The sequence below is a fragment of the Maniola jurtina genome, chromosome 19, assembly GCF_905333055.1.
Source record: "Maniola jurtina chromosome 19, ilManJurt1.1, whole genome shotgun sequence".
Lineage (NCBI taxonomy): Eukaryota > Metazoa > Arthropoda > Insecta > Lepidoptera > Nymphalidae > Maniola > Maniola jurtina.
In genome coordinates, this window is record NC_060047.1 from 3,210,291 (window position 1) to 3,225,023 (window position 14,733).

General features: G+C 38.1%; 2 protein-coding genes across 2 annotated transcripts; one reads left to right on the forward strand and one right to left on the reverse strand.

Annotated features, from left to right (window-relative positions):
- Positions 1–1,674: 1,674 nt before the first annotated feature.
- LOC123875047 (1,5-anhydro-D-fructose reductase-like) lies at positions 1,675–7,326 on the forward strand. The gene is made up of 6 exons (XM_045920699.1): positions 1,675–2,036; positions 2,118–2,285; positions 2,752–2,955; positions 5,295–5,545; positions 5,871–6,021; positions 6,116–7,326. Exons 1-6 carry the CDS (start codon positions 1,872–1,874, stop codon positions 6,284–6,286), a joined length of 1,110 nt encoding a protein of 369 aa, XP_045776655.1. The 5' UTR covers positions 1,675–1,871; the 3' UTR covers positions 6,287–7,326.
- Positions 7,327–8,079: 753 nt separating this feature from the next.
- On the reverse strand, positions 8,080–14,467 carry LOC123875021 (DNA replication licensing factor Mcm5). Its single transcript, XM_045920653.1, has 13 exons — positions 14,204–14,467; positions 13,976–14,123; positions 13,608–13,715; positions 13,273–13,445; positions 12,874–12,952; positions 12,290–12,448; positions 11,503–11,740; positions 10,975–11,168; positions 10,424–10,564; positions 9,939–10,115; positions 9,313–9,557; positions 8,976–9,118; positions 8,080–8,755 (listed from the first exon to the last, which is right to left on the reverse strand). Exons 1-13 carry the CDS (start codon positions 14,356–14,358, stop codon positions 8,526–8,528), a joined length of 2,190 nt encoding a protein of 729 aa, XP_045776609.1. The 5' UTR covers positions 14,359–14,467; the 3' UTR covers positions 8,080–8,525.
- Positions 14,468–14,733: the final 266 nt, after the last annotated feature.

Here is a 14,733-nt window from a genome sequence, read left to right on the forward strand (position 1 = left end):
CTTACAGGATACGAGTAGATAAGTTTATTATTGATGATAAGAATTTAAATTTTTAATTAGACAGTTCAATACTTCCTAAACAGGTTACACTTATTATTCAGAGTCGAAGTGTTATGCACTTTGTTATCGGATCGAATATCACTACCCATATTATAAAAATAAATATAACATACGTGGTTAATTAGCTGATATAATATAGATATAGATGGTAGATATAAATACACAATGCACCAAATTCATAAATAAGTTACTTTTGTACGTACTTACCTACGCACCACACACCACTTTATTACTGGATTAACCAAAATTTGATTAAGAGCCTGTGTAGTAAAATAACTAATAAACAGTGATCGGAGTGGGTAAAATTTACTATCTTCCTCGATTTCGTAATCATAATAACTTTGTGTTTGCCCTATGATTAAAAATTTACCTAAAAGTGATTTTCCCATGATTTTCTTTTGGTTCTATTATTTTATGGAACAAAAGAGCATAGGCCAAATACAAGGACCTCGGTAATAAGAGCAGCTCACTTCAGAAATATTTTTAAGTTCTTTGACTTTATTGAATCCAGTCATAGGTATCTACGCAGTTTTAGTCGAAGCTAAAAAACATTTAAGAGAAAAAGAAGACTTCAAAATGTGGCTTAGCTAACTGCCGGATTCATTTATAAAGTAATCTATATCTATACATATAATAAAATTGTAGAAAAGTGGTGTCTGTACAATGGAAATATATAAAAAAAAGTAGCAGGGGTTGTTATTATATCGATGCCGAACCCGAAATTGTAATTAAATTTTTTTTTGTCTGTTTGTCTGTGTGTTTGTGCACGCTAATATCAGAAACGGCTTATTCGATTTAGATACGGTTTTCACTAATATATTGTAGTAAGCTTCACTTAACATTTAGTGTTTATTTCATGTCAATCGGTTCATAAATAATAAAGTAATAAAATTATTATTAAAATCATTTAAAACGAGTTCTAAATATGTAGGTACGTATTCTGATAATGCTTTTAGAACTAAGCCAAAAAACCCCAGTTGCACCCTGCAATGCACATTCTGCATTTTGTACCCTTCACACAATACTGATATTAATGTTCATGACTATATCTACCGGTTATGGAGACGAGCTAATGGGGAAGCTAGAAATCGCACAGTATTGTTCAGTGCAGTGCTTGTATTATTTTATTGATTGACAAATAGAATCTCTTGTTATGTATTGAACCTTTCATCTTTTAGATGTTATTTATTTAAATTTTTATTAAACAAATCTTATAATGATGTTGATGAATTTTTGAACGACAAATTATCTCGATACCACACGAAGGTGCGTACGTATGCAAAAGTTAGAAATTTTTAAGGTGTTTTAGAGTGAACAATATAAACACACCCCTACATTTTTAGGAAATGGTCACATCGATTGACCAAGCACAATCAGTGCGTCCTTTTCAGTTCTATATAATTATGCAAGAGAGAGCACCTTATATTAGCTCGACAAGGTTTATCATATAATTATTATGAATCTTCCAATTTCTTTATCTTCATCAATAAAATAGAAAACAGACTATTTTATTAAAATTAAAGTTATATTTTCTTTGACCGTCGACAATGTGTGACTTTTTAAAGTTACCCGTTGCCATTGTAATCCTTGTTTCTATTTAAGTACCTACATCAATGTTGAAGTTTCTGAACGTGAAAACCGCGAAATTTAAATCTTCGAACTATTACATCACAAAAATCAATATCAAATTATTTCATTTCCTTTAAAAAATACCGATTAAAAGCTGTTAAATGTAAAAAATATTAACATTGAAATAATTTGTAGAAGGTTAGAGTAGCGCGTTTCTCGTAGTTGGAGATTTGCCAATTTTCATGTCCCTCAGATTTATCTTGAGAAGGAATTTTGAGTGTGTGTTAAAATCGAATTTCTTTGTTTATTATTATCGCTATTTCCATAAGGTAATTGGCAGAATGAAATACGTGAAACTTTCACAGACAGATGATTTGATGCCTACACTGGGTTTAGGAACTTGGCAGGTCAGTGAATACTTCCGAATACGATAAAATGTTATGGGATTTATTTTTAGTTTTAATTTCGTTTACTTACAATTTTTCCAGGCCTCATCCGAAGTAATAGAGTCTACAGTGTACAAAGCGCTGGATTTAGGGTACAGACACATTGATACAGCTTTCAATTACAATAACGAGGAAGCTATCGGTAACGCAGTAAAGAAATGGATAGATGACGGCAAAGGCACGCGGAAGGATCTATTTATCACCACTAAGGTAAATAGTAAACCACACTCGTAAAATAATTACATATTTTTAGAACGTAATACAACGGTAATATAACGATAGGTAAGTAACGTTTTTGTAACTTTGTGAGACAACGAATTAAAAATCAGCAGAGCCGTCATGCTCCCTCAAGTTTGCAGATCCAGCGGTTTAAGCTGTACCTACTGTATTGATCAGTCAGTAGGTGTTTATCCTATAAATAAATAATTAAAGCAAAAGTGTGTCTGTCTGTCTGCTAGATTTTCACGGCCCAAGAGTTTAACCGATTTTGATCTTTGGTACAGAGTTAGCTTACATCCGGGGGACGGATAGGCTACTTTTTATCACGGAAAAGCAGATGCCAAAATCCAAATACATCAATAAATCATCCACTGCGCAGGTTCAAGATACAGCTCTTTATTGTAACGGCAAAGTAATGTTTTTGTTATAATCAACATCAGTCCTCATTCCTTTTAAGTTACCTCACGTCGGGAACCGAGCATCAGATGTGAAGAAGTTCCTAGACCTGCAGCTGAAGAGGTTACAGATGGATTATGTAGACTTGTACTTGATACACGTGCCTTTTGGATTTCTCTGCGACCCCGAGACGCTGACGCCCGTTATTAATAGCAACGGGGATTACGCTTTGGATATGGAGACAGACCATATCAGCACATGGAAGGTAGAGCTTTGCTTCTTCTTTACTTTTTCATATAAATGCCCAGGTTTGTTTAATTTTTTTATTCAGATACAAGTTAGCTCTTGATTGCAATCTGACCTTATGGTAAGTGATGATGCAGCCAAGATGGGAGTGGACTAACCTGGAAGGGGTAAAGCAGATTTTATTAAACCCATACTCCTTTGGTTTCTACACGGCATCGTACCGGAACGCTAAATCGCTTGGCGGTACGTCTTTGCCGATAGGGTGGTAACTAGCCACGATCGAAGCCTCCCACCAGAGCAGACCAGAAATTTAACCCCTGCCGGGAATCGAACCCGGGACCTCCCCCTAATAAGGCCACAGCGCTTACCACAACGCCAGTGAGGTCGTTTAGATCTATTATTTAGCTCAATAATTAACTCTACTTATTTCCTTTTTAAAAAATCTGTTTATAAAACGCGCCGATATGAGAACCTCCTCGTTTTGTAAGTCTGTGGTTCGCAAATAAGCTTTTAGACTACAGGCCCATGTTTAAAAATGGGTGGGTCATATGAACCACCAGGTGACGTATACAGGATGATATAAGAGCATAAAATAATAAGTTTCAGCACTATGCCGTCACTTGTAAGCTGTCCAACAGAGTGCTGGTGAGAATTGAAAAGTGCAGGTAGAGTGAGTACATTTTGGTCATATATTTTTGTACGGCATTTTTACCATCGATAGATCCATGAAAAATAATAAGAAAGCGCGCAGTGCCGTAAAAAAATGGTGCGCCACAAAGTCAGTAAATGTTTTGATTTTCTGACAATTTCCGGGGTAAATTTGGTCATTTAATTCTGTACGGCACTAGTTTCATACTGTTTCAATACAGCCTCTAATCCATTATTCCGCAACGCCGTACAAAAATCATGCGACAAGGGGAAAAAATTGAGGGTAGCAACCCCCTCTCTTTCCGTGGTCCGGGGGGTGATTTGAGAAAGTACGGCCTTGGTTCCAAAACATTATCTAGCACTCAAAAGTACTATTAAAAATAATGCCGTAAAAAAATTAGTGTTCATTTGAATGTGTATCAATAATTATCTTAATTTCATGGTATACTTAATTTTTAAAGCTGTAAAATCATTTGACTCTGTACGGCAACTTTTTTTTTAACATGATAGTGTAAAATACTATTGTTATATAGTATTGGCGTTCAAAAGAAACTGTTCTAAAAAAAATTATAGATAAATACAAAAACTGAAATTTTTCAAATTATTGCAAAAGTTTAAATATTCATAGATTAATAAAATATAGCAATTTTCTACGCTTTTCCCTTGTTTTAAATAGTATTAAGATAAATAAATTAGGAAAAAATTATGCCGTACATTTTAATGCAGACCATATCTTTTAGGCTGATGAAAATGACGCTACCATTTTAAGGGTAGTACTTTATGGCCATCTGATACTGTACGGCATTAACATATTTTTGAAGAGAACAATTGATAATATGATAAAATCACTATGCCGTCTAACTGAAGTGAACGGGTGTGTATATAATATCCACATCCCCTACAAACCTTTGGACCAACGAAAATGTACGGCATGTAAAAAAATACTATCTATGCATAAAACACTTTCAAAATAAATTAATTTTATGTTGTTTCAAATCACCCCCCGGACCACGGAAAGAGAGGGGGTTGCTACCCTCAATTTTTTCCCCTTGTCGCATGATTTTTGTACGGCGTTGCGGAATAATGGATTAGAGGCTGTATTGAAACAGTATGAAACTAGTGCCGTACAGAATTAAATGACCAAATTTACCCCGGAAATTGTCAGAAAATCAAAACATTTACTGACTTTGTGGCGCACCATTTTTTTACGGCACTGCGCGCTTTCTTATTATTTTTCATGGATCTATCGATGGTAAAAATGCCGTACAAAAATATATGACCAAAATGTACTCACTCTACCTGCACTTTTCAATTCTCACCAGCACTCTGTTGGACAGCTTACAAGTGACGGCATAGTGCTGAAACTTATTATTTTATGCTCTTATATCGTCCTGTATACGTCACCTGGTGGTTCATATGACCCACCCATTTTTAAACATGGGCCTGTAGTCTATTTGCGTGATTTGAATCTGCTTGAAACCAGTTGTTCGTTTTCTCCATATATATGGCAGGATTCATCAATTGGTTTTTAAGTAGGTATACCTAGACTATTATTAAATTACGAACAGTTTATAGAGCAAGCGATCACTCATTTCATACACACTTTCCATTTAAAAAAGCTATCCAACGATAACCCAAACAGTATTAAATATTTTGCTATGATTGTAGTTATACGTGTGCAAAATTATTGAAAATGTGTATTCTTTAAAGGTAATGGAGTGTTGTCAAAAGGAAGGTCTCACCCGAAACCTGGGGCTATCTAATTTCAACGAAGCTCAAATAGGGAAGATCATCGCCTCGTCGACGATGAAACCGCAGGTGTTGCAAGTGGAACTGCACGCTTATTTCCAGCAGATGGATTTAAGGAAGTTTTGCTCAGACCACGATATTGTGGTCACGGCATACGCCCCTTTGGGAAGTCCGGGGGCGAAGGACCATTTTGTCAATAAGTACCACTATAGGTAAGTTTTTCATTCTGATTGGGCAAACTTGCCATGTAACGTACGAATTGTCAATGACTTGTCAAATAAACGGTCCATCACCATCAAATTACAACTTGATTTCTTCACACGTCTTGAACACTTGATGAAAAACGCTTCAAAATCCGTTGCGTTATTTAAAAGATCTAAGCGGAAGAGATTTGCTAATTGGGTCAATTAATTTGAAGATTGTAGGTATAGCGATATTTTCCTCCTGGATTACAATTTAACTGATTTCAACATCGTCCTTATTATATATACCACCATTTGTTAAAAATTCCAATATATACGTAGATTTTATTTTCAGCCCTGACGCATTTCCAGACTTGCTGGGGCATCCAGAAGTGAATGATATTGCCAAAAGCCACGGGAAAACACCCGCTCAAATATTGCTTCGGTATTTAGTCCAACAGAACGTAGTAGTGATACCTAAAAGCACCAGCGAGAAAAGATTGAAGGTAGTTTGAGATTCTGTTGTTGTGATTTCGAATATGGTAGTTTTAGACAAGGCCCACCCATTGTGACATACCTATAATGCATTTTTCTTTACAGGAAAACTCAAATATATACGATTTTGGACTAACACCGTCTGAAATTAACAGACTGAAGAAATTGGATCAAGGGGAGAACGGTCGTATATTTAATTTCCTCTTTTGGAAGGGCGTAGAGAATCATCCTGAGTATCCATATAAATTTTTAACTTTGGCAGCAGACAAAAAATGATTTCATATCATTATTCTCTACACGCACATTAAAAAAGTATTAATTAACTATCAATGCATTATGTATTTAAATAAAGATATAATATCAGCGTATTTGCTCAAATAAAAATATAGCGTCGCGGCTTTCGGTCCTAGGTATAGCACGCAAACACTTTTTAACAATCATTGCACTGCCAAAGTTAAAGAAGTTTTCGGTCTTATTATGTAGAGAAATTGTGACTTTTATTCATTGAAGTGCCAGTTAGAAGCTTTTTGTATGATGTTAAGAAATTAAGCATGGTAAGCGAAGTATAGACTGAAAAAAGCACAGCTGAAAACTAAGCATGGTAAAAGAAATATGGACTGAAAAAGGCAAATAGGTTTCTACGACCAAGTAAGCAAGTGCAAGAAGTTATGACTAAGAAAGGCGGGGGTCTTAACGTGTTAGTATTAAGCGAGCGGTACTGGCTAGCCTCAAGTAAGCGGAAATGCCATGAACTCGATCGAGCAAAGACAGTAGTAGTAAGCGATCTGGCGTAAGGAAATAATCGACTCTTGCACCAAGCAAGCCAAGGTACCCCCAAATATGCAAATAAACCGGTTCAGACCTCAAAATAAGCAAAGCAATAAGCGATTCTGATAGCAAGTACAGGTCTAATAATAAGCGGTCATTGCTTCGAGCTATAAAATAAGCAAATATGGCACTAAGCAAGAAAATAATCAGCTTTAGCCTTAACTAAGCTAAAAAACAGATTATAGGTAGATTGAATATTGAAACAGGACGTGAAACAATAATAGTATAGGTATAGAGTAGCCTCGCAAGCCCAGTATGACTGAGGTGAGTTGACGAAGTCTGAACAATGAATGTAATAATTCAACTTTTATCCAAAATAAAATTTATTGTTAAACAGAAGCCAAATTTCTGATAATATAAGCGTGTTATTTAACTATTCGTATTAAAAAATACGTATGACGCGACGTAAAAATCACTGAGGATTATGATAGTCATATTATTTTTCACTATGGGATTTAATTTAAATAAATAAAATATAGAGAAAATTGTTTCATTGTTTATTTTAATTATTTTAAAACCTTACAATCCGAGTCGAAATGGTAAGCCTTATCTATACATATAAGCGGTGATAGCCTAGTGGTTATCACATCCGCCTCCTAATCGGAGGTCGTGGGTTCGATCCCGGCTCGCAACCTCTAACTTTTCGGAGGTGCGTGCGTTTTAAGTAAGTAATTAAATAAAACTTGCTTTAACAGTGAAGTTAAACATCGTGAGGAAACTTGCACACCTGAAAGTTCTCCATAATGTTCTCAAGGATTTGTGAAATCTGCCAATCCGCACTTGACCAGCGTGGTAGACTATGGCCTCTCATTCTGAGAGGAGACCCGCGTTATGTACTGAGCGGTGGGTTGATCATAATGATGTTACATACAAAACTACTATGACTGATAGACAACGGGCAGCGTTCGTGACATAACGAATCGGTGAGTGAAGTTAGGAGGCACATAACTGCACAGAGCATTTGAAAAGGGTAAACTAAACATGACCAAAGAACAATTACGAAAAGATATCACTTTATTATTTTACGTGGAGATTGGTACTGATTCTGAGCACAACTCAATTCTAGAGTATTCGCATCCTCTTCTTACTAATCACACTAATATTATAAAAGCGAAAGTTTAACAAAAAGTTTGTTAAACTTTCATGCAAAAACTGCAGGACGGATTTGGCTGAAATTTGGAATAGAGATAGATTGTACCCCGGACTAACAAATGGGCTACTTTTTATATCGGAAAAACATATAGTTCCCACGGGATTTTGAAAAACCTAAATCCACGCGAACGAAGTAGCGGGTATCATCTAGTGTAATATGAAAAGGACAGGCAAAGTTTGACAGTTTTAAATTTACTTTAGAGTTGTCAAACCTCGCCTGTCGCGAGCCTATTGTTTAAATTCGTAGCGAGTTTTTAAATTTAAATTTCACGTTCCGTTCTTTCTAGCAATATTAAAAAGAAAAAGATGCAGATACTCTAAATTTAGTTTACACAAAGACATCAAAATGGACGCGAACAACACAAAAAAAAATAGTTCAAAAGTTGAAATTTATAGAGCGCACTTTGACTTTGCTTAGACTTAAGTTTGAGTTAAAATGAGACAGATTTATGCCAGCAGTATAATGCTGTCTCGTTTTAACAATAACAGTGTATTAAGTCTAAAAAAAGTCAAAGTACTCTCTATAGATCTCAGCCTAAGAAAGCCTGTAAAGCATTTTCCTCTGAAGGCGATGCTGCAACTCGCCGCGTCTGATCATCGTATGTATCACTTTGAGGATAGCCCTCTCTGGGTACTTTTGCCTGAGGAAGTCTTGTATGATGGTCTGCTCTGACACTTGCGAGCCGACCGCGAACCTGCGTTTCAACTGCTTTTCCACCCGTGACAACATTTCATGGTCCTCTTCCGTTGTGAAACCTTCAGCACCTGAAGAGAGTAAGGGGTCAGAGTACAATTTCTGCGTAAACGAATTTTGCCGATGCAACTTATAGAAGTGGCCAGTACTGTATTTTTGTGAAACTCCTCCAAAGCGATAAGCATTGTGGTTAAAGAATTTATTTTCAAAAGACATTCAACGTGCAATTCCACATTTGGTCCTTCGAACCGGATTTAAACCAGCAAGCTATTGATCACAACTAAATATTACCAGCTAAGCTTCCTGTCATGGCGGCATCCAGCGTGGACACCTGGAAGAGTCTGAGCGCCTCGGTGACGTGCGCCTCTGTCGCGAAAGGCAGCAGCTGCATCTTGGCCAGCGACTCTGATATGCGGATCACGGCCTCAAGTTGCCTATGAACGACATATTGTATTATGGTCATGGAAATATGAGTACGCGTTATTGTAAAAAGAGAAGAATTTGTTTAGAATTTACAAAATTTGAGTATTTTTTTTTTAAATATCAACATTAGTTTTATAAAATCAAATGGCTTCAATATCAATTAAGAACATTTTCATATATGGTGAAAATCGCCTTTTAGACTGACCTGACAGTGATGGGTATGGGGAGTCGTTTGTCCGCCTGTCTCTCTTGCTGCGATGCCCCTGATCTCATGAGCACGTATCTAGCTCCCAGGCGCTCCGCGGAGCTGGCGGACAAGCGCGGGCCGCATCGGGCGCGACAGTAGGCGGCGTAGCGGCGCAGCACCGTTAGCGGGAGTTCCCCGGCCAAGGCTTGGCGTTCGACGCTGTCACCGCCCATGTGGACGTTGATTATGTGCTTCGCTAGAATCTGGAATACAGTTCGGTATTTAAAAATCGAATCATGGCAGTTACGGCTGTTCAGTCTCCACACAATTGTTCAACGCCTGTAAAATACGTGTTCAACGCTTGTTCTATATGTATTCAACAGGTGTTCAATGCCTTAACTCGTATTTAATGTGTGTTCAACGCTTTTTTAACGCATGTTTAACGCGTATTTAAACGCCTTTTCAACAAATATTTATGACGTCACATCTATGTATCTCATACAAGCTCCCTTACTAAGCAAACGTTTTGACGTTTGGTAAAAAGTTGCTGATTTGACATCATCGTTGATTTGATAGGCATCATCCCTATTGTAGAACTCTTCTGTTTTACGATGTTCTGTTTTGAATATACTACTTGTACTTACAATGTCCCTATTCTGGTCATGCTCGTCCTTGACAATGAAGATCATGTCGAATCTGGACAGGATGGTGGGCATGAAGTCTATGTTGTCCTCCGCCTTGGTGTCGTCCCAGCGTCCGAACACTGAGTTGGCTGCTGCCAGGACTGAGCAACGGGAGTTTAGCGTCGTTGTTATACCCGCCTGAAATTAATCACTACCCATATTATAAATGCGAAAGTTTGCTTGTTGGTTTATTGGTTTGTTCTTCAATCATACTGTAACTGAACTGGTTAAAAACCTAAAGAGTGTCATAGCGGAATTTTAAAAACCTAAATCCATGCGAACTTGTTGTTGTTGATATTATTTAATTTTACTAATGTAAGTTTCAGTCTTTTAAAAATCCCGTGGGGACTCTTTGATTTTCTGGGATGAAAAGTAGCCTTTTTATCCCAGAAATTCAATTTTTTTGCACATGTTTCCAAGAATTATCGGCAAATGTTGGCACAAACCTTGGCAATAGAAATCGTCTGTTGTTCCATGGCCTCGTGTATGGCGACGCGGTCGTCCTCGCGCATCTTGTCGAACTCGTCGATGCACACCACGCCCCCGTCCGCTAGCACCATGGCTCCACCCTCCATAACGAAGTTACGCTATATAACGAAATTAAATTTGTGAAACCACGAAGAGCATAGTATGCGCAAATAAATCTCTCAGAAGGTGCGTTTGTATGATTTTTTTTTAAATTCCTTATTGATAACTAGCCCCTGACTGTAATCTCACCTGGTGCTAAGTTAACTGTGTATGAACCGGTTATTGAATCGAAACCATGCCCAAACCGCCTGAGTTAGATTTGTGTGGCCTCACACTAAAGCTGAGATCATATAGTTAGCATGTTTTGACTTTGCTCAAACTTTACTTAGAATGAGACAGAGTTATAGCTCTGACATAACTCTGTCTCGTTTTGATGTGCCTTAAGTCAGAGCAAACTCAATGAACGGGTACAGGAACTTGAGCAGCTGCGACTCGCTATACCCTCCCGTAGTCGGGTGTTGGGACTCACGCTGGCCGGGTCCCGTATGACGGAGGCGGTGAGGCCGGCCGCGCTGGAGCCCTTGCCCGAGGTGTACACGCCCACGGGCGCCACCTTCTCCACGAACTTGAGCAGCTGCGACTTGGCCGTGCCGGGGTCGCCCAGCAGTAGCACGTTGATGTCACCACGCCGCGTCAGCCCGTCCGGCAGTCGCTTGCGGGAACCTAAATCAAAATAAGACTGAAATGCACCCATATGTTTTAAGAGTCAGGTGAAACTTAGACAACCGCAGATGCTCCGTCAAACAGTCGCAGGCCATTGCAGTCAGTTGCAGCGAGTGGCCAGAAGAACAAAGTCTGTTGCTCAGATAAGTCAGACAGTTGCAGGAAGTCGGTCAGACATCAGGTGTGATTGCGGTCAAGTGCTTGCGTATAATGAATTTAAAGGGAGGGAGTCAGTCGAAGGGAATCAGTCAGCTGGTCGAAGGAAATCACTCAGTCAATCGGTCAGACATTGGCATTGTCTGTCAGAAAGTTGCAGTCAGACAGTCATACCTACCTCCAAACAGCAAGCAAGCTATAGCCTTCTTCATATCGTGGACGCCGAATACGCTGGGCGCTATGGACAGAGCGATCCTCTCGTAGATGTCAGGCGAGGCAGCGAGTCTGCGGAACTGCTCCTCTTCCTCGGTCGTGAAGGGGCTGAGACCCCCCGTTACACCCTCCTCGGCTGTGAGCCCCACTGCGCGGACGTAGGAGGATCTCACGCCTACCGAGCCTTTGTCACGAGCTTCTCTCTGTAAAGAAGGTTACTTTATAGCCGGCACAGTCAGAACTGAAAACCGGTCAAGTGCGAGTCAGACTCGCGCACTGAGGGTTCCGTACTCTGGTATTTTTTCTAACATTTTGCATGATAAATCAAAAACTGTCATACATAAAAATAAATGAAAATCAGTTTTAGAATGTATATGTCAAGTCCTTTTATATGATACCCTACTTGGTATAGTTATCTTATTTTGAAAATTTAAACTAATATTTTTTTTTTGTGATGTAACCACCAATTCGCGGTTTTCGGTTTTTTCCTTTCCTTGTGCTATAAGACCTACCTACCTACCAAATTTCATGATTCTATTTCAACGGGAAGTGCCCTATAGGTTTCTTGACAGCACGACGGACAGACAGACAGATGGACAGACAGACCGACAGACAGACAGACAGACAGACAATAAAGTGATCCTATAAGGGTTCCGTTTTTCCTTTTTAGGTACCTAACCCTATGGAACCCTAAAAAACAATAAATAATAATAGAGTTGATAAATAAATTACAAGACTCATGGTGTACTCACGCCAATCTTAGCGATCTTCTTAATAGAGTATATCCCCAGCACGGTGACTCTAGCCCCGGGGGCGACTCGCTCGCACAGCATGCGGTCGCAGTACACCGTGAGGTGGCGCGGCATTTCACCCTGCGGTATGGACTCCGGCGCCTCTTGCAGTTTTAACACCTGAATTAATATAAAATGAAGTCAAGGAGTCATATTTAAACACTAGCTATTACCCGCGGCTTCGCTCACGTGATTCAAGGTGTTAAAAGGTTGTGCCTAAAAATGACATCGATATGCTCTGTTGCGGCATTATTGAACGACATGTGCGTGAAAGGTAGCATGCTATCCTGCTGGAACTGTTTGTTATCCTAAGTCTGTACTAAATTCCATTAAAATCAGTTCAGCAATTGGGCTGTGAAAACGTAGCAGACAGACAGACACAGTTTCACATTTATATAAATAAAAGTATGGATAAAAAATAAGCTCAAATAGTATTTAAAAAAAATATAGCCCTGTATTTACACAATATTGTATGAGTTTATATTTTAAAAGATCTTTTTCTTTCATTAACAACTTATTTTTCTAATAAACGTTTTATCATTTACCTGATAATCTATGCATTTACATTTGTCTGGTATGATGAAATATGGATCCAGGGGACATTTTGGTCTGCCAGCTTGCTCCCTGAAATATAAGTTAACTAAAAAAGACATTTCTAACTTTTTTATTCGTACATAAAAATCAGCACTTTAAGAGGAGTGAGATGTTAACCTTTAGTAGCTAATATATTTAAATTGGCTATCAGCACAAGCTAGCAAATATGCGTACGTTATAAATGCACACTAACTCATTTTGTTTCTCAGAAAATAAGTAGCTCTGAAAGCACTGGGATCTTGGACCGATAGAGACAAGAGTACGTCCTATGTCCAGCAGTGGACATACTCTTGGACGTTTATCATTGACGACGATGACGATTCAGTTGTTAAAATTATTTATGAACTTACGTATTACACTTCCTGGGCATAACATAGCCCTCCAGGCCAGGTTTGACCGGCAGGTTGGGAATTACATTGCGGCAGGACCTGCACTGTATGGATATCTTAGTGGCCTTGGCTTTGATTCCTGATGCTGATATTACAATGCCTGGGATCTTCACTAGCTTTGACACTGTTTCAGACTGAAAAAAAAAAATCATCAAAATTAAAGGAATGGCAAGTTTTTTTCCCCCCTTAACACACACATATAATCTGAATTATAGTCCACATAAATGACTGATTGCAGATAGCCAAGAAACATACAAAAAAAAAATGATGCACCAGTCATGTTGTTATTCACTTACTTTAAGCTCTCTCAAGCTAGAAGCATGTGCATCAGACGAAAGCAGCACTTGTATGTCCTCCACTTTCTCCTCACCTTCAGGTCTTGGAGCAGTCAGTTCATCTGCTAACTGAAATACAAAATATAGTGATCATAATTAAATAAGTAGGTAGAGTGAGATCTATGGAGTGAACTTTGACTTGACTATAGACTTATGTTTGAGTTAAAACAAGACAGAATTATGCCAGCGATATAACACTGTCTCTTTTTATCAAAGTCTGAGCAAAGTCAAAGTGTGCTCTATAGATCTCAACCTAAGTTAGGTATATCTTAATGTATAACCAGTCAAAAATATTTGTGCATCTAAGTTCTTGCATTTTCTATCATTACCTCTTTAGCAGCTTCCTCCAATATTGGTAGGTGCTCAGTAGGTTTCTTATAAAGTTTTTCAGCCAGGACTTGATCAAAACTGGACAAATCTTCGATGTTTATCTCGACCCAATACTGGTGTAGGTTATAATTTCTTTTAAGAGCATCCCTGGGGAAATAAGTTTGCGTTAGTTATTTTCCTTTGATCTGATTTACAAAATTTTAGTGAAATTACGTTAAAGTACTTACCTGTATTTAAAATTAAAATTTCCTGTATGAAACTGTCTTATAAACTCTTTGAACTTTTTCTTAACCGCTTGCAAGTTGATTTGGTCTTGAGATTCGTTTTCTTCGACACCGAAATTATCGGAGAAAAACACACCAGGATCATCAAATCCTTCCATTTTGTTAAAGTATAGAAGTCACTTCAAAATACAGTTTATTCGGTGGAAATTAAATTATATAGAAAAAATATTAAAACAGCACCCGGCACCTTAACAAATTCCGCGCGAAAATTGACTTTGACGTTTGAACATTGAAAGTGACAGTTGTAAACTTGGATGTTATTTATGATCCATTTACACGTCCTGATCGACTTTGTTGGGTCTGCAGTGTGTTCTGACTTGACTTGACTTTTCAGACATAAAGATAAAGTACCCAATTTTAAAATTATTTATCGGAACTCAACCATTTTTAGTTCAGCACATCACATCAGTAATTCTTTGAATTAATGATGGCGAAAACGTATTTTAAAACAAGCGGCACATCTTACCTTTTAA

Bases quoted from the DNA above. Each gene is read 5' to 3' on its own strand.
- LOC123875047 (XM_045920699.1), top strand. From the start codon at position 1,872: ATGTCCCTCAGATTTATCTTGAGAAGGAATTTTGAGTGTGTGTTAAAA. The intron at 2,037-2,117 runs GTCAGTGAATAC...CAATTTTTCCAG, and splicing joins TGGGTTTAGGAACTTGGCAG to GCCTCATCCGAAGTAATAGA. The intron at 2,286-2,751 runs GTAAATAGTAAA...ATTCCTTTTAAG, and splicing joins ATCTATTTATCACCACTAAG to TTACCTCACGTCGGGAACCG.
- LOC123875021 (XM_045920653.1), bottom strand. From the start codon at position 14,358: ATGGAAGGATTTGATGATCCTGGTGTGTTTTTCTCCGATAATTTCGGT. The intron at 10,116-10,423 runs GTTTGTGCCAAC...GATTAATTTCAG, and splicing joins AGACGATTTCTATTGCCAAG to GCGGGTATAACAACGACGCT. The intron at 9,119-9,312 runs GTCAGTCTAAAA...TGTCGTTCATAG, and splicing joins CCCATACCCATCACTGTCAG to GCAACTTGAGGCCGTGATCC.